This window comes from Arvicanthis niloticus, chromosome 16 (genome assembly GCF_011762505.2).
Source record: "Arvicanthis niloticus isolate mArvNil1 chromosome 16, mArvNil1.pat.X, whole genome shotgun sequence".
NCBI classification, from domain to species: domain Eukaryota; kingdom Metazoa; phylum Chordata; class Mammalia; order Rodentia; family Muridae; genus Arvicanthis; species Arvicanthis niloticus.
In genome coordinates, this window is record NC_047673.1 from 71,424,692 (window position 1) to 71,451,502 (window position 26,811).

The 26,811-nt window shown below is 41.6% G+C and overlaps 1 protein-coding gene across 1 annotated transcript in view; it reads left to right on the forward strand.

Annotated features, from left to right (window-relative positions):
• Positions 1-26,811, forward strand: part of Dnah14 (dynein axonemal heavy chain 14) — a 224,119-nt gene that overhangs the window by 7,622 nt on the left and 189,686 nt on the right. The window contains exons 3-11 of the mRNA XM_076914623.1: positions 2,790-2,899; positions 4,404-4,547; positions 7,172-7,299; positions 9,580-9,732; positions 12,161-12,276; positions 13,465-13,527; positions 16,022-16,160; positions 20,072-20,203; positions 20,910-21,160. Coding sequence (XP_076770738.1) covers positions 2,790-2,899; positions 4,404-4,547; positions 7,172-7,299; positions 9,580-9,732; positions 12,161-12,276; positions 13,465-13,527; positions 16,022-16,160; positions 20,072-20,203; positions 20,910-21,160 — 1,236 coding nt within the window. The remainder of the gene's footprint in view (positions 1-2,789; positions 2,900-4,403; positions 4,548-7,171; positions 7,300-9,579; positions 9,733-12,160; positions 12,277-13,464; positions 13,528-16,021; positions 16,161-20,071; positions 20,204-20,909; positions 21,161-26,811) is intronic.

The window sequence follows — 26,811 nt, forward strand, 5'->3', positions numbered from 1 at the left end:
AAATTAACAATACAGAGAAGTTGTAGAAAAAAGAAATAGCTCTTGGAAATTAAAAGCATGATATCAAGCTGGGCATGGTGGTGCACTCCTTTAATCTCAGCACTCAGGAGGCAGAGGCAGGAGGGTCTAAATAAATAAATTAAATAAAAACATACTATTAGAAATACAGCTAAGATAGAAAACAGGAGAGAACAGGGTGGTGCATAGTTAACAAAATAAAATGGTATACATTAGTCTGTAGTATGTTTCTAATAACAGTAAATAAAAAATAAGTTCTTAGTAAAAAGCAAAAGATGTGTGCAATCTGAAGGGAAAATAGTTAAAAATAGTTTAAAATAACTTTTGAAAATGTCAAACTGGATACAGGTAAAATGCATCCTGAGGCGTCAGAGCATAGTAACAGGTGAGGAAGAAAATGACAGAAAACATGTAGGCAAAGGCATTATTGTATTCTCAAAAGAAATCATGATCTGCCAGGACACGTCTGTAAAGAAAAAGCATGCGTGAAGATGAATACGCTGTAATTTTATGGTTAAACATTGGAGGCCAGGCACAATGGTGCATGTTGGGAGTTGGTTCCTGCTTTGTCTCAATCTTCCAGATGCTGAGGGGCCCTGCCCCAGCTGGCTTTGATTGGTAATAAAGAATTGCCGTACAGCCAATGGCTGAGCAGAGAGACAGAGGCAGGACTTTTAGATCATAAGGGCAAGGTACCAATGGGGAAGAAAAACAAACAGTATTGCCGGGAAGCAAAGAGAGCAGATTTACAGGCCCGCTGACATGTAAGAATCCGGGAAAGTGGCCCTAGGAACCACTCCCAAATTGGGTTTCGGGGAGCAGAAGTGAAATGTAGATTTTAAAAGATGTTAACTCAGAAATACCAAAGGGGAATGTGTGCTAACCTTGGGAGCTTTAAAAGTGTCCAGTCATTTAGCTAGCAGGGCATATCGAAATTAACTGGCATGTATGTCTTTCATTCTCAAATCCAGAGCTCTTGGGCAAGTGCAGAGGAGACATGCACACCCCACTGTGAGCCTAGAGACGCTTTAAACTATTCATTGCTACAGTGCTTGGGAGGCAGAGGCAGGAGGATCTCTCAAAATTGAGGTCGGCCTGGTTTACACAGCACGACTCTGTCTCAACCCCTCAGCCTTGGTCTTTTTGTGGACAAGAACAGTTCCAAATTCAAATAGGTCTATTTGAAGAAAAAAAAAGGAAAAGTAAGGGGATAATCAAACATTTTAATAAGTCACTCTAATTACTTGACAGATCAGGTATCAAAGTTAATGATAATACCAAATTATCATCCTGATTTTAAAGCAGATGGAGATACAGAAACAATTGGCTGTTGCCCCCCGAGATGCCAGACACAAATTCTCTACCACATTATGTGGAACAATTAAGAAGTGAACACAGAAAGTCATGAAATCATTTTAACAAAGCTTCAAAAATGTAATAGACATGCTATACTATTTATATTGTAAGCCAGTAAAAAGTTCACCAGGAAAACCCATTTTAGAAAGTAACCCTTTAAAGACTCCTCTGAAAGTAAAACCCAAAAGTCTCGTTGGGAGGGAAGGGAGGCAGTCCTGGCATTGTGACAGCTGTGATTCATGTGTGGGAGGGAAGGGAGGCACGCCTGGCGTTGTGACAGCTGTGCTTCATATGGCAGGGGTGGGGGTGGGATTTGAGTCTGCCCCATAAACTACTTCTTCAAACTAAAGATTTAAGAACTTTAACATTTTAAGAACATTTAAGAACATTTAACATTTAAGAACATTTGAGGTATGAGTTAAAAGCCTTAAAAGTAAAGCTTTAAAGATGTTAGGAAAACATATGAGATTTTATAATCACCTCAGATAAAGACAGATTTCTTAAAAGTTCATAATATAAACCATAATGGCCGAGATAGGTCAATTTTATTAAAGCTAAGAACATTATTCCAGTATTTAAAATGTGAAAGTCTAAGTTAAATCTATAAAGTGACTAAGGATTACTGTCTAAAGTTCATAAATAACAGAAGAAAGATTATAGACAGACACTGCAACAAACAAGAAACATTTAAAGATACTTATTACAAAATGACACCCACAAAGCGCTCAGAGGGAATGGCTATAAAACTGCCTAACAATGTGTCCACGAGTATGTCTACAGTGGCTGTGCTTCTGGTTTTTTTCTTTCTCATGATACTGGTTTTGTTTAATGTAGCAGTAGACCCATTCTCCTCTGACTTGACAAATACATTTAAAGCTTTACAGAACCCCAAACTTCTTCTTCTCCCTTATGAGTTTGTCTGCTGTATACATCAGTTGTAGTCACTGGGTTTTGATTCTGTGTTCCTATGAAGTCTTCCCCAGCATTTATAACCAATACAGATGGACTGTTTGCTGTTCTCTACATGAAGAGTGGCAATATAGGAGTACAGAATTTCAGGTAACTTCATCTGCCACTAAGTTAATGGCAAGAATTAACTAACTTAATTCCTTCATCTTCAGAAACGAAAGTCAGGCTTTAAACTTTCAAACTGTTTATTATTTTATGCTAAAACCTGTTAGACTCATTTAGCATTTTATTATTTCTATGTAAGTGTTTCAGTTTTGCTCTACAGATAGCTATCAAAACAGTTTTTGAAAGGATTAGTGTGATTTTGTGCTACAGAGAGGAGATACTAACTTTATAGCATTAGCCATGTTGTACAGTAACTAGTGAGACTGTGTTCGTTACAACTGGAAGCTTGAGGTCCTGTGCAGTCATTTGTTTCCTTACTTTTCTTTTGTTTGTCATCTTAGACATTCAACATACAAAGGCCGACGGTGCACAGCTAAGACTGTGGGGAGGAGAACATCCTCTGGGTCCTTGAGATCAGAGGGAACAGAAGACGACCAAGATTACTATCCAGGCATGGTGTTTCTGTGTTTTTTAACTGTCGCACTTTCCTTCAAAATAGCATCTTTGATGTCCAACTAGTCCCATGAGTTGCAGCAGGTGGAAATGACTCCAACCATGAACCCGCTTCTTAAGACCATCATGATCTAATACTGATACAGATAATGATAAAATTACAGGCATGCCACCAGCATCACCAAGATGCCTGATACTCTCTTTATGGTGCGATCATCATGAACTAGATCTTACATTGCACCCGTGTTTATCTCTCTCTCTCTCTCTCTCTCTCTCTCTCTCTCTCTCTCTCTCTCTCTCTCTCTCTCACACACACACACACACACACACACACACACACAGTTTCTGCACGTCCCATCCATAACTACTAGTGTCCTAATCCCTCTTCCACACCTCCCTTTCTAAGGGTTCTCCATGAGTTGCTCTTTCATGTCCCTGCTTTATAAACACTGGTGTCTGCAGTACTGACCTCCAGATCCTGTGGGTGTAGAGCGCCTCCCTGCTGTGTCCTCCAGAACTAACCAGCCAATCAGGTCCCTTCTCCCACACCTTCTTCCCCCGTCGTGGTCCTCTAAGCACAAGGATGTACTCTGTACCCTCTTTAAAAACCCAATCAGAAGCACCTTGCCATCTCTCAACATGTGGTTCCTTGGAAAGGATGAACCTGTGAGTCTGCTTGGATCGTGCAAGTCTAAAGGTTGAAATGGGGCATGACAAGACTTATGGGGCTCCTGCTTGTTTATAGTCACACTATTTTTTCACCTACTAAGTTGTAGCTCAGTGCCTCTGCTATATATGTATTTGTTAAATGTGAGAGAACAATCGCTTCTATAAATTCCTATCATCGATAACTTCCCCCAATCTTCTATATGTAACCTACCAGTTAAGTAAGCCATACAAGAAAGATGAGCAATACCCTCTCTGCTCTTCTGCGTGCATATTTAAATATATTCTGTACTCAGTCCCACGTTAAAGTTAGTTGTTTCCTATGAGTATTTACCCATACTCTAAAGATGTATTCTAATAATAAAATTATTCAGCAAGGTGAATGACCTTTACCTTAGCAAGGGCTATAACAGTATTAACTAATGTAATCCTTGGCAGCATCTGAGATTCTTACTGTAACAATAGGTGAGGTATGGAAGATAAAAAAAAAAAAGATCAGTATGAGAAGTTGCCACTGTCATTAACTTCCATTCCAAGAGTCTCTGGCTCCTCCCTGCACTTCACTACAGCCTTGTTGTCAAGGACACCCTGGGCAAGGGCAGTAGCTTTTTACAGGGCAATCTTTACCTCCTCATTTCAAAGGTAGGGAAGGTGAGGCAGGCATGTAACTTGCAAAGGAAAACAGCCAGAAGACTTACACCTGTTCCTGTGAACCTGGGCATTGGCTCAGAACCAGCTCCTAGCACCTCATCTGGTGGCTGACTCTATTGTTTGGTATATGAAGTTACTAATGATTCTCACAGTAGATACTCTGTTCTTAATGTTTTTCTTCACAGATTACCTTGAACAAAGGTTCAGTTGGCAATGTGTAGGGGTTTCAAAACCATTTTTCCCTGATATAAGGAAGGCAAAAGAAAAGCCGAAGCAAACTGCCCGTACAAATGGGAAGAAGTACCAACCTCAATCATATGACAGAGCAGGTACGCTGCAGCCCTGTCCAGCTTGGAGGAAACACCACACACTGCCTTGGGAACATGGTTTTGCTGCTTGTGTTGGGCACACTTTATGGAAAAGAAAAAGTCTTACCGAGTCTTGCAGGTTTTGCACCATAAAGAATTGCTACATTTTCAATTATTTTTGAAACTTACAATATTTGTCACTAAAATTGACAAAGTATTTAGGGATTATGTTCTTACTGAAGATATTCTCTGACTGTTGTTTTAGAACTCCATGTAAGAAAAATTATAGCTTTGTTTTATGCTTCTAGTAAAACCTGTGTGGGGTGTGTACCAGTGGGGGCGGAGGTGCCTGAGTGTGTGTGTGTGTGTGTGTGTGTGTGTGTGTGTGTGTGTGTACCGGAGTGTGTGTGGGGGTTGGGGGAAGGTGGAACTGTGTGGAGGTATGGGGATGTTGGTGTGGATGTGTGTGTGTCTGTATGTCTGTGTGTGTGGTGTATGTGCGTATGGTATATGTGTGTGGGGTGTGTATGTGTGTGTACGTGTGTGTGTGTGTGTGTGTGTGTGTGTCAGGCCCATGAACATGCTAGGCAAGTGCTCTACCACCTAGCTATATATTGTCAGCCTCTGGCTGTCTTAGAGACTCACTATGTCACTCAGGGTAGCTTTGAAATTGAGATCCCCTTACCTCAGTCTCTGGAATTATAGGTCTGCACTACCATACCTGGTACAAAGATTAAATACAAAGATTAAATGCCCAAATAATTAAGCACTCTTTTCCCACTAACATTTTTGATACTCTTTTATATTTGAAATCATTATTTTAATATCATAAATTTTGTAAAGGAAACTTTCCTGTTTCTTACTAGAATACCACAGTCCAGAGATTGAATTATCATTAAGTTGTCATCCAAACCCCTTATCCATACAGGGACATTCAGGTTTCTCAATATCTCAGTAGAAAACCCTCATTTGTACAGAATTCAGCCTCCCTTGAGTGTCCCAGCGTCCTGTGACTTCTGCTATGCAGTAGAGTATGGCTTGGGTGCTAGGCCGTCCTCTCCTGGGGGACAGCTCTCTGCATCAGAGGCTATCTTGCTACCATAATTAGTCTAGTTCCTCCTTTGCTGGTTTTAAGGAAACAGAGAAGATTTCTGGTGCTGTTTTATCAAATTTCACTTCTCCGCAAAGAAATGGTTTTGCTCAGCTGATGTGCATGATTTCTGGAGGGCCTGAGATACAGAATGACATGTTAGGATCAGTGTCACCACTGGCATGCCTTGTATGGTTCTCAAAGGCTCCTGTGACTTGTTCTGTTGTTTAATAAGAAATGTCATCATAGCAGTCACTGGAGAGAAGAGACAGCTCACAGGATAGGAGAAAATAGTTTCAAACTGTTGACCCAACAGAGGTCTAATTTCCAGAACACATAAGGAAAAAACCCCTCAAGTTAACTCCCAGTTAGTAAACGGGGCAGGGTGTCTGAAAGTCACAATGTAAGGTATAAAACGCAAATGTGTGTGCAAACTGTTACACAGTGTTAATTGTCAGAGAAATTTAAGTAAGAAACACAGTGAGAGACCTTCTCACACCAGTCAGGACAGTGAAAAACAGTTACAGCACTGGTAAGCATGGGGAGGAAAGGACACAGGCTGTGTACTGCTGATGGGAGCATAACCCCCACAGCCATAATGAAGACAGCACAGAGGAGGGCCCACTGATGGGCGCGTGCTCTGGTTATGGTAATGACACGTCTGATATGCCACATACATGTACTGAGCCAGCACATCTGCCCCTGGGAATATGTACACTTTGAAACTTAATTTAAAAACTGGTGGGAAAAGGTATAAAATGAAGTTTAAGGTACAGTCTGCATAACATGAGACATAGAAGCAAAAAAGAAAAATGTTGTGTTGAGAAGCAGGAAATCAGGATCAAGAAATGTGGTTTGCAAGAGTATATGGAGTAAGCAGCCGTCCTTGGGAAGGATGTCTCCGACCCACATCGCTTCCTCTTTCCTTCTGATGCTGAAGCTTCCGGTCCTGTTAGGCCTTAAAAAGGAGACGCTTTTGACTGAGTCCTGAGCCTGTGTTTCCTGTGGCTTACGATCTGTGATTATGTAATAAAACCCTTTGTACTGTCTGTCTGTCTGCCTGCCTGCCTGCCTGCCTGCCTGCCTGCCTTTTTTTCTTGATACTACCCATATCTTACAATTATTATCTACAAATCTATTTCAGTTTTGGAATACATTTCAAACAAAATAAGTGATAAGTACATATAGATGTTAGTATGTGTTATTCCTAAAGATCTAGCATACTGGCCACTAGCAAGAGTTTCATGTCCACATACGGTCATTTTCCAGCTTGTTTGGTGTCTATGTTTGTGATGTATGTATATATGTGCTTATGTGGGTTTATGCATGTGTGCAAACAGGTGCATGTGCACATGCATATGCAAGTTGTGATGTCTAAAGTAAAGAATTGGGCTTTCGTTTGAGCTCCCATTAAAGCTTAATTTCAAGCTAACTGTTTCTTCTTTTATTGCTCTGTTAACTTTTATCACTATTTAATTTTTCTGTCTGTAGAAATATTTGTAAATGATGCCTATACTTGCACTTATACTGAACCCTAAAAACTTCTTTCTACCAGAACCAGAAGAGACTGATGCTGTGAAACATATTTTTAGGCTGAGAGAAAAGCTTGAGTGGGAAACACCATCATTTCCACGTTCTCTGAAGTATCACCCTAAGGCCGTGGTTCCAAAGCGCAACCTAAAGGTACAATTCTATTTTATGCAATTTCAACTATTCAAAATTAAAATTTGAAACTATATTAACTTTTTAAAAATTCATTGTAGATATCACATCTGCGCTCATTAATAACATTAATTACAATAAATTCTGGCAAATATAAAAGAATCCCAATATAATTTATTTCACATAAATTATTATCATAATTATTTCATGATGGTTTTTAGTCTATAATACATCTTCCCTATGTTCCTCCCATTTTTTCCCCTTATTCATCGGGGTCACAGGAAAGTGCGCCATGTGCCTTAAATTGGAATCTACTTTGTGACTTAGAAAAAGAAATAAAAGGAGCTTGTTTAAGAAGCTTACCAGTAGCTCATGTTCTCAGCTGCACACTAGACTGGCTGAATCAGAAACTGAAAGTGCTGCGACTAGTCCTGTTTACTCAGTAAACTGCTACATTCTTACGACTAGTCATGTTTACTCAGTAAACTGCTACATTCTTTTTACTTTTTGGTTTTTTTTTTCGAGACAGGGTTTCTCTGTGTAGCCCTGGCTGTCCTGGAACTCACCCTGTAGACCAGGCTGGCCTCGAACTCAGAAATCCGCCTACCTCTGCCTCCCAAGTGCTGGAATTAAAGGCGTGCGCCACCACTGCCCGGCTAAACTGCTACATTCTTAAGAAGCACTGCTCCGAGCCCTGAGGTCAGGTTGTTTTCTTCAAAGGGCCATATAACAAGTATTTCAGTCTTTACAGACCATATGCTCTCTGGCAGGGAAGCACTGGTGTACAACAAATGGACATGACTGTGTGCCAATAAAATTTTATTTATAAAAACAGACCCCTGGTCCAGGCTTGGTTTGCCAATCCCTGCTCCAGATGGTTATTCTAAGGACAAAAAGACTTTTGGTGGCTGTTCTTAGCCAGATAAGGTGACTGGAAGTACATTCATAAATTCTGTAGTTTGGAATCTCTGTCTTGAGCAAGCATCTCTCCACTTTGAGGTTTATAATTCTTTGTTTTTGGAATTGAGATAACGGGAGCTTCTCTACAGTGTTGTGGAGATTCAATGGAAAAGATGTGCTATATATAGTATCAGGTAGATTGTGGACATCATGTTTGAAAGTGTAAAACAGAGCTCTTACTGTCCATGGCTGCTTTGGATCCTTGAGTAAATTATACTTAATTTGTATGCAAAAAAGACTTGTGTATTCTATGTACACCAAGTTTCTAGTTACCTTAGAAAATAGAATTAGACAAAGCTGGCATAACTGGGCAAAGAGCTGCAGTAAGGCTGCCAACTCGTGCACGTAACTCACTGCCTGTTGCCTCTTACTTTCGGGGTTGAAATTTATTTTTAAAGGTCTCTTAGTACAGGTTATAATTGGACCCCAAAACAAATAGCTACAACAATGGAAATACTCCTCAAGGAAGAAAAGCAATGTGAAGACTATAAAACTGAGCCCAAAGCTAAGCGCCTCAGTGACTGGAAACAGTTTCGTGCACTTGATTCAGCAGTTTCTAAGGGCATCAGCAATTACTAAATTATGCTTTTAATAAAATTACTCCAAGATGATTCAATTCAATATTTGTATGATTTTTTAAAAAATTGTTGATAAAAGTGCATGTTTCAAAACTAAAAGAAAGTAGCTTTAGAATTTACACTTTACATTTCCTTAATGGGCGATAGCCAGTTTTTCACTACTACTGAGAAAATGAGCCTGACACTTTCTCACTCACCGGAGAAGCTTCCAGGGTAAATTTAAAGTCCAGTTTCTACTCTGTCACTTCAGGAGTCTATGATGTTTCTCAAGTTAGGTGATCTACAAAAACTTTAATTTCTGCATATTGGAAAGCATCAAACCTCAGTCTCTTTAAAGTTGTCAGAGGCATCATTGTTCAGACAATGCATATAAAGCACCCACTGCTCACTGTGCGTCGCCAACTTAGCAATGCTATCTACAGCTGTCAGGATACCTACTCCCGTCAACATCAGCGCAAATGTTAAGCCTATGTGTCCAGAATGGAAGATGGCGCTTGTTCAAGGTCTACCATTAAGTTCGTAATAAGGATGTGAATAAATATTTCTAAATGTCTTATCACTGTGTGTGTCTAGGTTGGGAATGAAATGCCTTAACCCGTTCATAAGATTGGCCCTACTGAATTGAATTAGATATGATTTGAGGTTAATTTTCCTTGCTGATACTATTTCTATTTTAATTCTGTCTTAACATTGTTTTTACTGGACTTATTTAGCCATTTAATTAATTAGAGTTGTGTCAAAGTAAGCTTCTTCTTTTTCTGAGGAATGCTTGAAAGATGACGGTGAATTCATATACTGCCTTCCTCGGGAGAACACCAAAGGCATGTTCAATGAGTACGATCTTCAAGCAGTCTCTGCCTACAAAGCTAAAAACTGCAAAGAATTTTGGATGGTCACTGCTTCGTTTGTTTCAAAGGTAATGTAAGATACATAGGCTCTGCTTTATGGATTACATCAAGAAGTATTAGCTGGTCAGGCAAGTGTGAAGATGCACACTGGCCTAGCAGTGGTAGACAAGCGGGGAGAGTGAGTCTGAGGCCAACCTGGGGTACACATAGAGACCCTGACAACAAAATGAGAGGAGTGGAACATAAAAGTAATTTAGAGGCTTTTTAAAATGTAGCTTTTTTTTTTTTACTTATTTAAAATTAAAATACAGTTTTATCATTTTCCCCTTTTGTTCCTCCATCCCCTTCCATGACCCTTCCCTCCAACTCACTTCCCTCTCAATCCATGGCTTCTTTTTCTTTATTATCCCACAACTCCCCCTCACTCCATGGTTGTTAGGCACCTGGGGGGTCTTTGTCTAGGAGTAAGGCCTGATGAGAACCCCGCCTCCCACGTTCATTTGTCTATTGGTGATGTCCTTGTTCAGGTCTTACTTAGCAGCCATATTTTTGCAATATCGTGCCTGCAGCTTCCCTGTCTTTCACAGGACTCTCAGCAGACTTCCTGGTCTTCTGGCTTTTGCAGTCTTTTCAGCCCCTCCTCTGCCATGCTCCCTGAACCTCAGGTTATGTGCAGGGGTTGTGCTGTAGATGTATCCATTGGGGCTGGGCACCCCACAATCTGTCGTCTCTGCATTTTGACCAGTTGAGGATTTCTGTAACTGTCTCCATCTGCTGCAAAGAGAAACAACTTTGATGTATGTGCTGTGAGGGCTACACTTACCTCTGGATGTCTGTGAGATCGGCCCAATTCCCAGCTGCATTCTAAACGCTTCTCTTGACATCCAGAGGTAAGTGGCTGCTATAGCTCTCTTCTGTTCGTGACCCCCACTAGCCCTAGATTGTTGGCCAGGTTTCCAGTGCCGGGCATCGTTTCTCTCCTGTTGAACAGGCCCTATATCTCATTTGAGAGCTGTTGGTTGTCACCAAGATAGGAATGCCACTACCTCAGCTTTAGGGATATTGTGCTGTGCTGGTCATTGTTGTGGTTTGTAGGTACCACAGCTGAGCAGGATGGTTCATTGGTTCTCTCCTTTTATGGCTTGCATAGCACCTTCTAGTACTGTCAGTCCTCTAGGAGGAGGCTCTCAGGTCAGACCCAACTCATCTTCTGCATCCTGGAGCCTCAGCCACGGAGACACATCTCCCACCTTTGGGAGGCAACCAAGGGCAACAACAACAGCCTAATTACTTTGAGAGTCTTTTGACTAACAACTGGAAAGGTTTCTCATATATAGTGCCGGTAGGTTTGTTAGGTGGTTTATGTCTCTTGGAGAAAGCATTATCAGTCCAGGTGGCATAAATTTAATTTCTATATGTATGTATGTATGTATACACATAAGTTGTATGTAATTTACCTAATTTTAGGTAAATGAAACAATATGATTTCTGTCTTTGTGGTTTAGATAAACTCAGTCCATGTGGGAAGTCAATGTTTAAGAAACAGCTTGGGGGAAAATTACTTAATAATAATGTTTCCTTATTCTTTGGTACAGATTAAGGTTTAAAAATTCAATTGGAAGGAGTTTTTCACCTATTAAATACTTTTTTTATTTTACATGATTTTTTAAAGTGAAAACTAGAAAACAGGCATTTGTTGGCATAATAGGGATAATAAATATTTCTTTTGTGTGTAGGTGTGCACGTGTGAGAGAGTGTATGTGTGTATGCGTGGGTATGTGTGTGTTCACTGCCCTAGAGCTCACCAAATAAATAGGCTGGCTAGCCAGCAAACCCCAGGGATCCACTCATCTCCAGCTCTCTAGGGGTTCCGCTGCGTCCAGCTCTTTTAGGTGGGTTCTAGGGATTGAACTCAGGTCCTCGTGGTTGTGTGCCAAGCACTTTACCAGTGAAGCAATCTTTCCAGCTCCACGAGGAATACTTTTATTGGTGTATTGGTCAGAAACTTCACCAGATGTAGAAATCCTCCCATTATGTACTCAGCACTATGACCACAGATTGTAATCAGCCAATTGTGATCCTTGGTTTAATAGCTGTTTTCTTCTGCTCTCCCAACTGTCAAACTAAAATCAACTCAACAGTGTATTGGAGCAGGGCCACAACCCTGGGTCTCGGTGTGCACGAGACTGGCGTCCTGGCACTGAGCTGCATCCTCAGCCACGCCATAATTTATACAAAACATGAAAATTGTGAGGCAGAAAACTTGTCGAGATTTTTTTGTAAAAATATCTCTGGAGAGGGAGTTTTTCGTATTCTTTCTGTAGGAGCACAAGAAAGCAAGCTGGAGAAAATGCCACGGGTAGCAGCTGTGTGGAGGGAAGTCAGATTCGGGTGTAGATGAAGTGGATGAGGAACCGGGGTGTAACCGGTGAATACTGGCCTTTTCAGCATCTTGAAACTAGAAGTGAAGTCACATGTTGTGCTTTGTAATCATAGATCACTAAGACCGGCGTCAATACGGAAGAGGTGGAACTTATGCCTACTCTGGACTGGCTTTCAGAAAGACATTACTTCTATTTACTGCAGAACTTTAAGATATTTTACAACTTCCGGTGAGATGGACACGTAGTTTCTGTAGTAAGAGCAATTGCCCCACAGCATCTGATCCCACCAGAAGGATGCTGCTCGTGCGTGCGTGCGTACGTGCGTGCGGGTGCATGGGTGCTTGCAGCATTATAGGGGGTGGGGTGTTCCGTAAATGTGTTTTAGACTAAGGAACTTTATCCACTTCAGAACAAATTTTTTTAATTTTAGTCTTTTCTGGATAAATGTTACAAAAAATGATGTATTGTCAAACATTAGTAAATAATCACTAATAAATCATTACCTTTTCTTTATGCCCTTCTTATTGAAATCCTAAAATCCTGCCTCTGTCCTCTCCAGCTATGGGCTTTTGGCATCGTTATTTACCAATCAGAACCAACTGGGGGCAGGGTCCCGAAAAGCTACGTGCAGACCCTCTCGTATAAACAGATTTTGGGGAATATAATTAGCATTCCATTCATAATACAAGAAGCTACATCTATCAATCTACCTACTTACCTACCTATCTACATCTATAGATAATATATATAATCTAATATACTCCTTCCTAGTTGGATGCCTCTCTCCATTGTTTCCATTTCTGTTCACATTGCAAGCTAATTAATGTATAGAATACATCTCATAGTTTATGATATATACACTCATATATTTAAATGTATTGTATATGATTATAGATAAATAGTAAGAATCCTTGAGGCTTTCTCAAACAATGTGCTGTTATTTATCCCTCCTTCCTCTTCCTTCTGTATTGACCTCTCCCCTCCCTAGCTGGATTCTCCTCTCCACTGTTTCCATATCACAACGTATAAATTGTGCACATGTATAGTTGTATACACATTTATAACATGTATTATATGTAGTATGTATATTATAATATGTATGTATAATATATATATAGATTATAATATATGTATAATTAATGTATAAAACACATTTTATTTTTAAAAATATTTATTTGGATGTTGCAGCCAAGCAAGTTCTATATCTATAGAAAATGTAATAACTTTCTCTTACATTTGCCTTGTGCTTTATGTTTTGTTGTTGGTTTTGGAGAAAATTTGGATGGCTGAGCGTTTATTTTTGGTGGTGAAAGACAAAATATAGTCTAAGGAATTTCCTAACATTACTTACCTGCTAACAAATGTGTTCCATGTAATTATATACTTGGAAGACTTCAAGAAGTATTTTTTTTTCAGGATAAATAAAGCCTTTGTTACTTGGAAACTGAATGTTAAAAGACGTAAGACAGAGACTAGCAGGTAAATCTTAAAATACAATGCATATGAATTCCAAAAGCAAAACGATTTCAAATATAGTATGAGTTGGAGACACTTGAACTTTAATTCACATTGGGAAGCTACATTGTGCTGATATTTTGATGCTACAGGAAGAATGTTGAACCCTGTGAACGCTAGGCAAGTGCTCTGCCCCTGAGATCTACCCCCAGGCCAGCACTTTTACCCACCTCTGTTCTATGAAGCTAATTAAATGCTTCTAATATGTCACAGGCTGCCATTCTGTGACCACACTGCTGTGAGTTCCTGCCGAGTTTCTATGGTCTCTTCATCTTTTTTGTTTGTTTTTGTTTTCTGTTTTTTTTTCCCCAAACAGAAATGAAGTAATCAGAGATAACAGTTGATCTTGTTTTGTCCAATTTCAAGCAGCTGAGTGTTTCTCTTGTCTTTAGTAAACATTTTATTGTTATAATTGTGACTTGAAATGCAGTTGTAAGACGCAACACAGAGAAATCCTCTGTGCCTTTTACCCACCCCTGCACCCCTCCCCAGGTTCTACAGCTCACAATATTAGGGAACATTATGATTGCCAGAATGTTGATATTAATTAGTATACAGGATATTACTGTCACCATAGTATCTATCATACTTGTCTTCATGGCTGCCATCACTGCTTGCCCAGTGCCTCTCCTTACTCTGTGGTAACTACTGATCTGTGCTCTGGTGCTATAGCCTTGTCTTTGAAGGAATGTTCTTATCAGAAATAGTAATAAAGATGTGAGGCAAATTCACAGACTCAAGACATTCGTACCCTTGGCTCCAAATGGGTCAGATTATCTATCATCTATCTATCTATCTATCTATCTATCTATCTATCTATCTATCTATCTATCTCAGTCTTTAACCTGTTCATCATACTTCAGTAAAGAGGTTTCCAAAAAAACCAAATATTATATAGAAAGAATCCTATACCAATAGTTGTTTGGTTAGCACTCAATGGTGTTCTTAGATTCAGCTGTACTGTAATTTGTTAAACTCATTTCTCTATCGATGTACACTTGTGCGGGGACCAGTGGCTGGAACACGGAGAAGTCCTTAACAATGGCGGCAAGACTGCAGGCCCCAATAACACGAGAAAGTCCAGGGTTCTAAGATCTTTATTGACATGGCAGATGGTAGTTGAATCTGGATGTGCACACCCCACCCCCACCCCACCCCCCCGTTAATCTACCTGTGCTCATTGCAAGAGGGCATTGCCCTACGTGACTGGAAGGCACGGGTTAATGGAGTTGGATGTGGGGAGGCCTCATGTCAGGAGCCTGGAGTCTGGGGGCATGGCCGAACACCAGCTGTCGCCTCATTGGGGTCGAGGTTCGAGAGCTGTGCCCAGCCAGGAACCAAGCTATCCTTACAAGGTCCCACACACTTGCATATTTTCTAGAGTTTTGTCTGTCTTATGTAAATATTTGTGTATGTTTCCATTTCTCTGGGGTAAACACCCAAAGTTAAAAGTCTGAGTCATATGGTCATTGGATGTTTGAGTGGTTTTATTGTTTGTTGATTTCTTTGTTTGAGACAGGGACTTACTGTATACCCAGGCTGACCGGGCACCTTCCTGCCTCAGCCTTCTGGGCATTGGGATTATAGGCAAAGGCAATCCTGCCAGCCTGTTTTTAGTTCTTGAAATAGTTGACAAAATAATTTCTAGAACAGCTATGCTTTTTGTCATTCCCATAATCAATTCAGTTTTTTCCAAATCCTTGATATCACTTGTGTTGTCACTAGTTTTTATTTCAGACATTCTGATGAGTATAGTAGCATCTCAGCATGTTTTAATCAGTATTTTCTTAATGCTATGACTCTAACTTTCATTCCTCTAATGGTGACTGTCTCTTCATGCACATATTTGCCATCTGTCTATCTTCGTGGCCACACGAGGACTGTGGAAGGCAGAAGAACCCGCTCTCCACAGAAGCAAGCTTTGCTCTGACTGGTTCAGGTCTTAAGGAATCTTCTGTCTTCCATTCTACCCTTCCTATTTCTAATGTCACTGGCTGTGGTTTGTCCTACCTTTGTGATCACGATACATAGAAAAAGAGAATCAGAGAGAAGAAAAAAGCCCCTTTTTACTTTAGGATACAGATAGGAGTTTTCAAGAATTATTATCCAACTTGTCCCTTATCCATTGAACATTCCTCTTGTTACTTGGAGAAAATTATTTAGATTTGACTCAGATTCAGTTCCTGGCAGCCACATGGCAGCTCACAATTGTCTGTATCTCTAATTCCAAGGGATCCAACACCCTCACACGGACAAAACAAAACAGGCAAAAACACCAATGCACATAAAAATAAAAGAAAACAAATTAAAATATGTCTTAAAATTTTATTAAGTTGATGGTACATATATTTAATTTTTGATAACACCACTTGATACATCAAAACTCCTAGGACTTGGTAGAGGGATACCACCTGTCTTATTCATTTGGGATGAGAGCTAAGTTGTCTTCACCTTTCAGATCATACCTGTACAGCCACCTTTTTTGTGCTGATGAGTTATTTCAAACTTGTTTGCTCTATGTGAGAGGACTCTGTGAAGATGCCCTGACTCTCAAAAAGAACAACGAAGACAACCCGTCTGCCATCTGCCTTATCAAGGTGAGTAGATGCAGTCCCTGTAAACCAGGACAAGTACACGGGGTCTGGAAAGGCTGCTCATGCAGTTTTGGACAAAAGAAATAATTTCTAGATCCATAAACGAGTCACTGTGGATGGCATGATAAGTAGCGGTGAAGAACATGGGGAAGGATGGCAGTCAGTTGTAGGAGCTAACGTTTCTTAGAAACTCTGGCTGATGCTTTAAGTGACTGAAGCCATTGTCACCTGTCTCTTGGTAGTGCAAACTTACTTTTAATTAATAGTTTCTAACACATGGTGGTTAGTATTGTCTCATCCCTTAGTATTCCATGTCAAGAATTCATCACAAGATGCAATTCAGCAGTCTTGGTTTAATGAACAAAACTTCCTGTTTCAAGATTTTAGAAAAGATGAGCTTACAAGTGGCCTGATATAATAGGCTTTTTGTAAGCTTTTTTGAAAAATATTAAACACATAGAACTGTAAGTCTTAAGTGTTCTGTATAGAGTTAAACAGGATTCCAGCAGATTCTACTTCCTTGTCCCAGTATGTAGGGAGATGCTGGAAGGTAAAATAGTCTCTACATCAAGAAAGAGAAATGTAAAGGGATTGGGACAAGTTAGGAGTTTGGTAATCTCAGAAATGTTTTTGTGTTGAATATGCACATGTAATAAGATCAATGTATAACAAAATACCTAAATCAACATAAGTTTAGAATCAAATCAACATAACTTAGAATCAAGGCTATATAGTAATTATTCAATATCCTTTGAGTGAATGAAAATTCAGGAGGATGAATTAATCCCTACATATAGAATATATTTTGTTTTTGTTTGGTTTGATTTGGTTTTTGGTTTTTGATCCAGGGTTTCTTAGTGTAGCCCTGGCTGTCCTGGAATATACTGTGTAGCTCTCTGGCCTAGAATTCAGGAGATCCTCCTGCCTCTGCCTCCACTATCACCCAGCTGCATTTTACATATCTACACTGAGGATATTAGCATCAGTGTTTTTCTCTTCTTTTTTTTTTTTTTCTTAGTTTTACAAGACAGGATCTTTCTGTGTTCATTAGTTGGCTTAAAGCTTGCTGTGGGGTCCAGACTGGCCTCTAATTTATAATCCTCCTGTCTTAGCTTTTCCAATGCTAAGATTATAAGACCATGCTACCATGACCGACTGTATTATTTCAAAAGTATAAAATTCAGTTCATCTCAGAGACAGATGAGGGAAAAATGTCTTTATATGGTTTCCGTGTAGGAGGAAATGCCTGTATTAGGTTGTCTTATGAATAAGCTAAATAACAAAAAATTTAAATGATGAATAGGGGGCCAGGTATGATGGTGCACACCTTTAATCTCAGTACCTGGGAGGCAGAAGCAGACAAGTGTCTGTGAGTTCAAGGCCAGCCAGAGCTACATAGTGAGACCCTGTCTCAAAAACAAATCAAAGGAGAAGAGAAGGGGGAAGAAGAGAGAGAGAGAGGGAGGGGGAGGGGGAGAGGGAGAGGGAGGGGAGGGGGAGAGGGAGAGAGAGAGGGAGGAGGGGGGAGAGGGGGAGGGGGGAGAGGGAGAGGGGGAGAGGGGAGAGGGGGAGGGGGAGAGGGGGAGAGAGGGAGGAAGAGAGGGAGAGGGAGGAGGGGGAGAGGGAAAGGGGGGAGAGGGGAAGGGGGTTAGGGAGAGGAGGAGAGGGGAGAGGGGGTGAGGGAGAGAGAGGGAGAGGAAGAGGGGGAGAGGGGGAAGGGGGAGAGGGAGAGCGGGAGAGCGGGAGAGAGGGAGAGAGGGAGAGGGAGAGGGAGAGAGGGGGAGAGGGGGAGGGGGGAGGGGGAGAGGGAGAGGGAGGGGGAGGGGGAGAGGGAGAGGGAGAGAGAAGGAGAAGGAGAGGGAGGAGGGGGGAGAGGGAAAGGAGGGAGAGGGGAAGGGGGATAGGGAGAGGAGGAGAGGGGAGAGGGGGAGGGGGAGAGAGAGGGAGAGGAAGAGGGGGAGAGGGGGGAGGGGGGAGAGGGAAAGGGGGGAGAGGGGAAGGGGGATAGGGAGAGGAGGAGAGGGGAGAGAGGGAGGGGGAGAGAGAGGGAGAGGAAGAGGGGGAGAGGGGGGAGGGGGAGAGGGAGAGCGGGAGAGCGGGAGAGAGGGAGAGAGGGAGAGGGAGAGAGGGGGAGAGGGGGAGAGGGGGAGAGGGGGGAGGGGGAGCGGGGGAGCGGGGGAGGGGGAGAGGGGGAGAGGGGGAGAGGGGGGAGGGGAGAGAGGGGAGAGAGGGGAGAGAGAGAGGGGAGAGAGGGGAGAGAGGGGAGAGAGGGGAGAGAGGGGAGAGAGGGGAGAGAGGGGAGAGAGGGGAGAGAGGGGAGAGAGAGAGGGGAGAGAGAGGGGAGGGGGAGCGGGGGAGCGGGGGAGGGGGAGAGGGGGAGAGGGGAGAGGGGGGAGGGGAGAGGGGGAGAGGGGGGTGGGGAGAGAGGGAGAGAGGGAGAGAGGGGAGAGAGAGAGGGGAGAGAGGGGAGAGAGGGGAGAGAGGGGGAGAGGGGGAGAGGGGGAGAGGGGGAGGGGGAGAGGGGGAGGGGGAGGGGGAGGGGGAGGGGGAGGGGGAGGGGGAGGGGGAGGGGGAGGGAGAGGGAGAGGGAGAGGGAGAGGGGGAGGGAGAGGGAGAGAGAGGAGAAAGAAACTGATGAGCAGGACAGCTAAGCAGTCCAGGAAACCCATGTCTGTGCCTAAGACACCAGTGGATAGCAGTGCTCACAATGACAGAGAAAGGATGTTAGGGTTTTCTGGAGACTTCTCTGTGATAACTCCAGCTTGTATCAAATTAACACATAAAACCAGCCAGTACATAGACTTTTGAAAAACTAACGTTACAGTCCTGTATATCCATTGATGAACCATGTTGTGGCAAGAGAATTAACACACCATAGATAAATAAGAAAATATTGAAAGAAGGGTGATTTATACCATGTACTCAAATGGATTATACCTTCTGTATACCAACAAAATTGGTTGTGTAGTTCCTGGAAATTTCTCCCTGGGAGACCTTCAATAATGTATTGTAGTTATTTAATTTTTAACTTGTGTATGTTCATACTCCTTGTCATCCCAGATAAGGGCAGGGGGAGAGTGTGCGTGCACGTGTGTGTGTAGGCCAAAGACAGATGTCAGATGTCCTCTACTGCTCCCCTTAGCTTTTGAGGCCACGTCTTTCACTGAAGTTGACAGTCGCCAATTGGCTGGACTGGCTGGCTGGCAAGTCCTAGGGCCTGCCTTTCTCATGCTTCCCCAACACTAAAGTTACAGATCCGCAGCCCCACACTGGCTTTTTGTGTGTGCTGCGGCTCTGACCACAGCTCCTCAGGCTTTGTTGAAGCAAACCCAGGTTCACCCTGTATAACATCCTCCTGTCTTTATGTTAATGAATAACTAAGGTCTGAAAGGCAAGGTAAGTTTTGGAATTAAAGTGATGGCAGGTTTCATAGATGATACCTTCACTTTCCTAATTTTAAGAAAACATAATTTAACAGTATTCTGCTCCACACTAACTTTAGTTGTCTTAGCTTAAACTGTAGTTTTAAATAATAAGTATTCTTTTCCTTTTATTAAGATTTAGCCATGGTGTGGTACATGGCTTTAATCCTGGCACTTGGGAGGTAGAGGCAGGCAGATGTCTATGAGTCTGAGGCCAGCCTGATCTACAGAGTGAGTTCTAGGCCAGCTAAGAAGGCATAACTGAGGCCCAGACTCAAGAAAAAAAAAAAACATAAAAACTTAGTTACATTTATTCATGAGGATTTAAATTTGAGTAACATTGAAGCCATAGTATGTAAAGCATAAAAAAAAAAAGAATTTATGAGCTGTGCTCTACCACATGCCATGTAGAGGTAATCATCTGCCTGTTCTCTTGTTCTTAGTAACTGATTTTTCATTTTCAAATATGTGACATTATTTCCATTTAACTAGGTGGACACTTCCCGGACGTACGTTCTGGAGAAGTTTTGTGAGGAGCAGTTACAGCAAGCCACCCGTGCAGTGGCGCAGCTCGAGGAGATCAGGAGCAAAGCAGTGGTAGAGATAAAGAGCACAGCCTTAAAGGTAACTCCGCAGTGCGTCGGCCTGTCCCTGTGGACTCAGTGATTGTTCCAAACTGCATTCCTGAAAAAAGAAAGTATTGGAAATCAGCAGTTGAGTCAAAGGTGGTTAAGTAACCAACCAACTGGTATTATATTTACTATAAAATTTTCCAGGTATGATGCAAAATACAAAAAAAAAGTATGTATGTGTTTGTAGATGTATTTCTGTGAGTGCATGAACTATAAATATCTCTGTAACTCAGGGTGCTTCCTGTCTAGCCTGCGCCAACATGTGGAGGGAACCTGATTGGTTGCAAAGGTCTTAGTGTTCATAAGATTAAGAACTTGGGAGAAACATCTAGATGAAATGCAGCTTCACCAAGGATTTTAGAAAGGGAATTCAATAATACAGTGATCCCTGTCTGCAAGGAACCCTGTGCCACTCAAGATCCATTTGAGTACATGGAGTCACTTGCTTGCCCCTGCCTTCCTGTCTTCTAACTTCTAAACTGATCTGCTTCTAAGATTCTGAACTCAAAATTGGCTTCAGAACATGTAACAGGTTCTTCTTGTCAGATGTCCAAACACAGTGGAAATAGGGGTAAAATATTTATGAAAGTTGATGATATAATTTATTTTTATGTGTCATCCAGGCTAGTTATGATACTATAGACTACAGATCATGTACACTAACATAGGGCATTTCTCAACTGCCTTATGAATTATAGGTTGCAGAAAAGAAAGATGTTAAGGAATACTTTGAGTCAAAACCATCTGAAATCAACACGACACATTTCAAGCTGCCCCAGTATCGATGTCTGTTAGAAACAAATGTGAAGTTTTTGAAGCTGATTGACTACCTGTTTCAAGAACTCATTCGTCAGCTGATGGACTCCGCACTCAGCCAACTCCTCGACCTCTTCACTGGCTCTGCTAGGATGCCATTTTCAAAGGAAAGAAGGAATGAAAGTCTCATGAGGTAAGTGACAGTTTTTGACAAAAGATGGGAAATTGTATTCTTGCAATATATCACTGTTTATGGAGAAAACATCCAAGAATTAAAGTTAGACTTTGAAAATCTTCCATGTAGTAGATAGCACATACTTGGTTTTGCAGATCTTATTATCAATAATACCTTTAAAGTATCATGAATTGAAGAAAGGCTTCTATTTTTTTTTTTCATTAAATTCTGAGCAGATTTTGTTCCTGTATAAAATGCAAAATGCTCAATGAAATTTGAATTTCAGAAAAACAACAAATAATCTTTGCATATAAGTATTTCCCAGGTACCTATATTAAATTTTATTTGGTGCTGATCTGAAATTCAGATTTTCATTTGTTATCTGACAGTGTGGATTTACTGTGTCTTTCCTGAGGTGGGAGAACAGTTCTGGAAGAGGCCGAGGTTTCTATTGGAATTTGGATCACTTCCAAGAAGCATCTACTGGGTGTTTTCTCCATCTGAAGGAAATCACTTGGAAAATGTCCGATATGTTATTAAAAACAAATATCTACTGATAATTAAGTTGTGAAGCAAGGAAAAATCTAGAAAAGTTTCATGATTATAACTAGAAACCTAAAAATATCAATTCATAAAATTTTGAAGACTATGAAAGAAAGAAGGATAGTTTATTTTACTTCTCTACATTACTAGATCAGAACAATTCTCAGGGTTAAGACTTAAAAGCAAGCTGCTTAGTGACAATTTTATAAGTTTTTACGTTTTTCTAAATCAGTCTTTCTGTGTCTCTGTCTGTCCCTCCCTCCCTCTCCCTTTTCTTCTTCCTCTTCTTCGCTCCCTTCCCCTCCCCTCTCCTTTTCTCCCCACCCTGTACAGGTACACTAAATAGAGTTAAACTTTATAGAGAGTATAGCAGGGGTCCAAGGTCATTTGCACATATGATCATCAATTTTCCCAGCATTATTGTTGAAAAGAAAAACGTTTGTTCCTTCACTGAATTCTCTTGGCAGGTGACAATCCAGCCTGCCATAAGTCTGTGGCTTTATGTCTCGGCTTTATTCATTTCGTCTCTCTGTATGCCTGCCTTTATGCAGGTACCACACTGTCCTGATGACTCTCCTTTGTATCATGAAACTGTCGGTCTTCCAACACTGCCCCCTTTTCCCCCAACATTGTAAAAAAGCTATTCCATTAGCTTTCCCACCCATACCCCAGTTCCTGAATAATGACTCAGGGGTTACTATATTAATACATGCCTAGCCTTAAGCTAGGGTTGTTCTCCAACTAGCTTGTAATTCACTTAACCTGTTTATACTATTCTGTGTCTGCCATGTGGCTGGTTACCTCTCCTCAGTTTCATGTGTCCAACTTCCTCCAAGTCTGGGTAGAGAATCCTCCCACCTGACTAGTTCCCAGAGCTGCCTGCCTCTCTCTCTCTTTCCCTCTCCCTCTCCTTGCTCCCCCCCTCTCTCTCTCTGCTCTCGCTCTTGCTCTCTCTAGCTCTCTACAGAGCATACTACCTTCTAATCCCACACCAGCTTATAAAAATATAAAAATATAAAAATATAAAAATATAAAAATATAAAAAATTATAAAAATCAGCAGATTTTTATTGACAGGTGGCACTTTTACATAGTACAGAAGAGATTATTCCCTACACCATATGAACTTGCCAGTTCTGAAAGAAATAACAAACTGAGGGGTTTATTATAGGTATTGCATTGAATCCTTTGGAAATATTTTTGCTTTTTTTGTTGTTTGTTTGTTTGTTTGTTTGTTTGTTTGTTTTTCGAGACAGGGTTTCTCTGTATAGTCCTGGCTGTCCTGGAGCTCACTCTGTAGATCAGGCTGGCCTCAAACTCAGAAATGCGCCTGCCTCTGCCTCCCGAGTGCTGGGATTAAAGATGTGTCCCACTGCTTTCGGCTGCATTTTTTTTTTTTACTTTTAAAATTTGTAATTACATCATTTCCTCTTGTTCTTCCCTCCGTTAAGCCTCTCTGATGCATTTCTTGCTTGCTCCCAAATTTCTGACCTCTTTTTCTGTAATTATTGTGGAGTATGTTTTTATGTGTAACAAAGTACATAAATACAGCCTGCTCAGTTCATGTAATGTTACCTGTGTATATTGGCTGACCACTTGGTATGGGAAAACCAACTGGGGAAAGACCCGGGGAAGGCCATTTCTCCAACCCAGTGTTACCCAGTGCCCTTAGTTCTTTGTCTAGGGTTGAAAGCCTAAGGGCTTTCCTCTTTCTGTGCTAGCAAGTCCCCTGATGTTTCCACTGTTGTCTTGTTTATGCATCTGAGACTTCATGGGCATGGCCCATATCTCTGACATTTCCAGAAGACACAATCTCACAGCAAAACTTTCTATTCTTTCGGCTCTTAAGATCTTTCTACCCTTTTGTCCACAACGATCCCTGTCTTAGGCTCCAGAATTGTATTGTAGGTACATCAGTTGGGACTGGACACTACATAATCTGTTGTTCTCTGAACTTTAATTGGTTGTGGTTTTCCATAATGGTCTCTATCTGTTGCCAGAGAATTTTCTTTGATGATGCATGAGAACTACACTTATCTGTGAGTATAAAGATACTTAAAAATGTAATAAGGGATTGAATTAGTAAAGAAAAGTGATAGTTATAGGTTTACCTCCAAGATCCATGACTTCACTAACCCCAGGCAGTTGTCTACATTTCCAGTCCTGAGCATGGTTTCGTGTTGAGCAGGCCTGAGTTTCAATTGGTGAGTTGTTGGTTACCAGCAAAGTATGTAAGCTCCTATTGCACTTGAAGGGTGCAATGTGTGCCATGCTCATTATTGTGGTTCCTGGGCCTCACAGGTGGCTAGGACTGTTGGTTGCTTCCCTCTCTTGAAAGCTTGCCTGGCACCCTCTGGTGCCATGAAAGAAAGTCCTGAGAGGTGAGGCTTTCGGGTCAGTTCCAGCTCAGGTCCTCTGGGTCCTGTGTTCCAAAGTACACTTATCTTCATCAATAGGGACTTATCTTTAGCTTCTGCCTGTGGAAGGCAGCCAAGGGCAACAAACCGTCTATGTTTTAAGAGTGTCTTGGACAACCCTGACCTACAACTAAAAAGGGAGCCTCTTGTGCCTGATGTTGGAGTTTTTGTCACATGGTCTGTGACTCTTAGAGGGAGCTTTATCAGAAAAGATGGGAAATCTTCATTTAAACTATATGTATTTATTTTCCCCATTTCGCCTTTCCAATCACTTCTGCCCTAGGGTTTCCTCTCTGTCGCTCTCCCACACCCTGGCTCTCCTTTGCGTTTCTGGTTTCTGCACTTACTCAGGGCTGTATACTCCCATCTAAAGACTTGAAGCTAGAAGAAACAGATGAAGTAGAACAAGCAATACTTGTTTTTGTTTCTGGACCTAAGTTACCTCACTCAATATATTCTCTAGTCCATGCAGTTGCCTGAAATTTTCAAAATTTATTTTTCCTTACAACTGAATAGTATTCCACAGTGCATGTGTACTACACTTTCATTGCCCGTTTGCTGAAGGACATTTAGGTTGTTCCGTGTCCAGCTGAAGCAGCAGTGAATATGGCTGAGCACAAGCATTTGGGGAGTGGAATGCTGAACCCCTGGGGTGGACTCGGAAGAATGATATAGCTATAGCTGGATCATATATCCGGTAGATTTATTTTTAGCTTTCTGGGAATTTTTCATACTGATCTTCAGAGTGGCTGGACCAATTTGCAATCCCATCAACACTGAATGAGGTTCCCTTTACCCCGACATCCCTTCCAACATTTGTTGCCAGTTATTTTGTTGATCTTTGCCATTCTGACTGGGGTAAGATGAAATCTCAAAGGTGTTTTGATTTATTTTCCTAGCTGCTAGAGGTGATAAACTCTTTTTTGAGTTTAATTTTTACTGGATATTTTATTTATTTACAGTACAGATGTCATCGCCTTTCTCCATTTTCCCTCCCTAAAGCCCCCTATCCTATACCCTCTCTTCCTTTATGCTTTTATACCATTTTGATTATATTCGTGTATTAAGGTCAGTTCTAAGTTGAGGGTCTAGCAATACAGTAGATGCAAATAGTCGAGGAGCAAGCAAGACAATAAACACCAATAGTCAAAGAAAAAGCAAGGCATTAAACCCAGTTACATGAACACTCCCTCGATCACTGTTTCTAAAGGCTTATCAGGATGACCAAAGTATCTGAGCCTACTTCCTTGTCCTAGACCAAGGTCATTTTCATGTCTGAAGCCTACTTCCTTGTTCTAGCCTACAATTTAGATTCCTGTCTCAAACTACTTCTTTGTTCTGGCCTAATATTGAGGTTCCTGCCTGAGATTACTTCTTTGTTGTAGCCTACGGTTTAAATTCCTACCTAAAATTACTTCTTTGTTCTAGTCTAATGTCAGATTCCTGCTGCTTGAAGCTGACTTCCTTGTCCTTGGCCAATGTCGTATTCCTGCTAAGCACCCCCTTTCCTTGTCCTTGGCCCATGTCAGCTTTTTGCCAAGCAGCCCCAAAGGCTCTGCACCTCTCTGTAGGAAAAAGCTGCTGGGGAACCCAGGGTTCCTCCCGCCATGCTGTGTGTGTAGTCGGCTGGGAACGCTCTGGGTTCCTCCAGCTGGAAGTTAGGCCTGGCTGCTCAGTAAAGGCCTCTCCACGGTTCCTCAAAGCACGGCCCCAACACATGAGGAAGTCCTTGGGTTTCCAAAACCGGTTTATTGGCATGGCGGATGGTGGATGGATCTGGATGTGTGCCCCATAAAACCCAGGGAGGACCTGAGTTAGATAGGGAGGGAAAGAGGGTGGAGGGGCTGGGGAGGAATGCTTAATTGACTCCACCCTCTGGCCTTCAGGTATCTCATTAGTATGTAAATCTTCCTAGGGCCTGGGGCCTATCTATCACGCCCTCCACCTGTGTACAAGACTGAAGGGCACAGGTTGAATGGAGATTAGACCTCGTGACAGGAGCCTGGGTTCTGGGGGCATGGCTGACCCCACAACCCAAGAACCAGGATACCCTTCCATGGCCCGACACCTCTCCCCCTTTTTTATTTCATTAACAAGACTGAGCCTGTCTTAGGTCATTCTGACAAGAATGCCTTCCTTACCCATAATGGAATATGCATTATCAAAGGCAATGCACTTCTGTCTTAGGTTGGTAAGGCTCTATGCAGAATCTTATCCATCCTTGGCTTGCCAGCCTGTTAATTTAATAACTCTGTCTGGGGGTCCATTTTCAGGTTCATGCCATGTACTTTGGCTGCCAACATGTTGATATTGTAAAAGATAAGCTTTAACATGATGGGAAGAAATAAAAGTATTCCCAGGACAAGAAGGGCTAGCCTGATCAAGCTATATATGCCATTCCTGGGGTTTGTCCAAAATGGAAATACTGAGCTAAGGCCATGGATAATTTTATCAGTATTATCTGCAGCATCAAAGGTCAACAGAGCAGCATTCTTTAAATTCATAATCTCACTATACAAAGTTAACACACCCAGAGAGGTGTTAGGATTATGCCAAATATCCTACAGGTGTCTTTAAACTGTTTTTAATTATAGTGACAATCATTGTGAATTTCAAAAGTAACACTACTCCAATTATATTTGTCATGATACTTGGGATGGCTCCTAACTCTTGAACCCTGAACCTCCTTCAGATAGTTTGAATGGGTTAT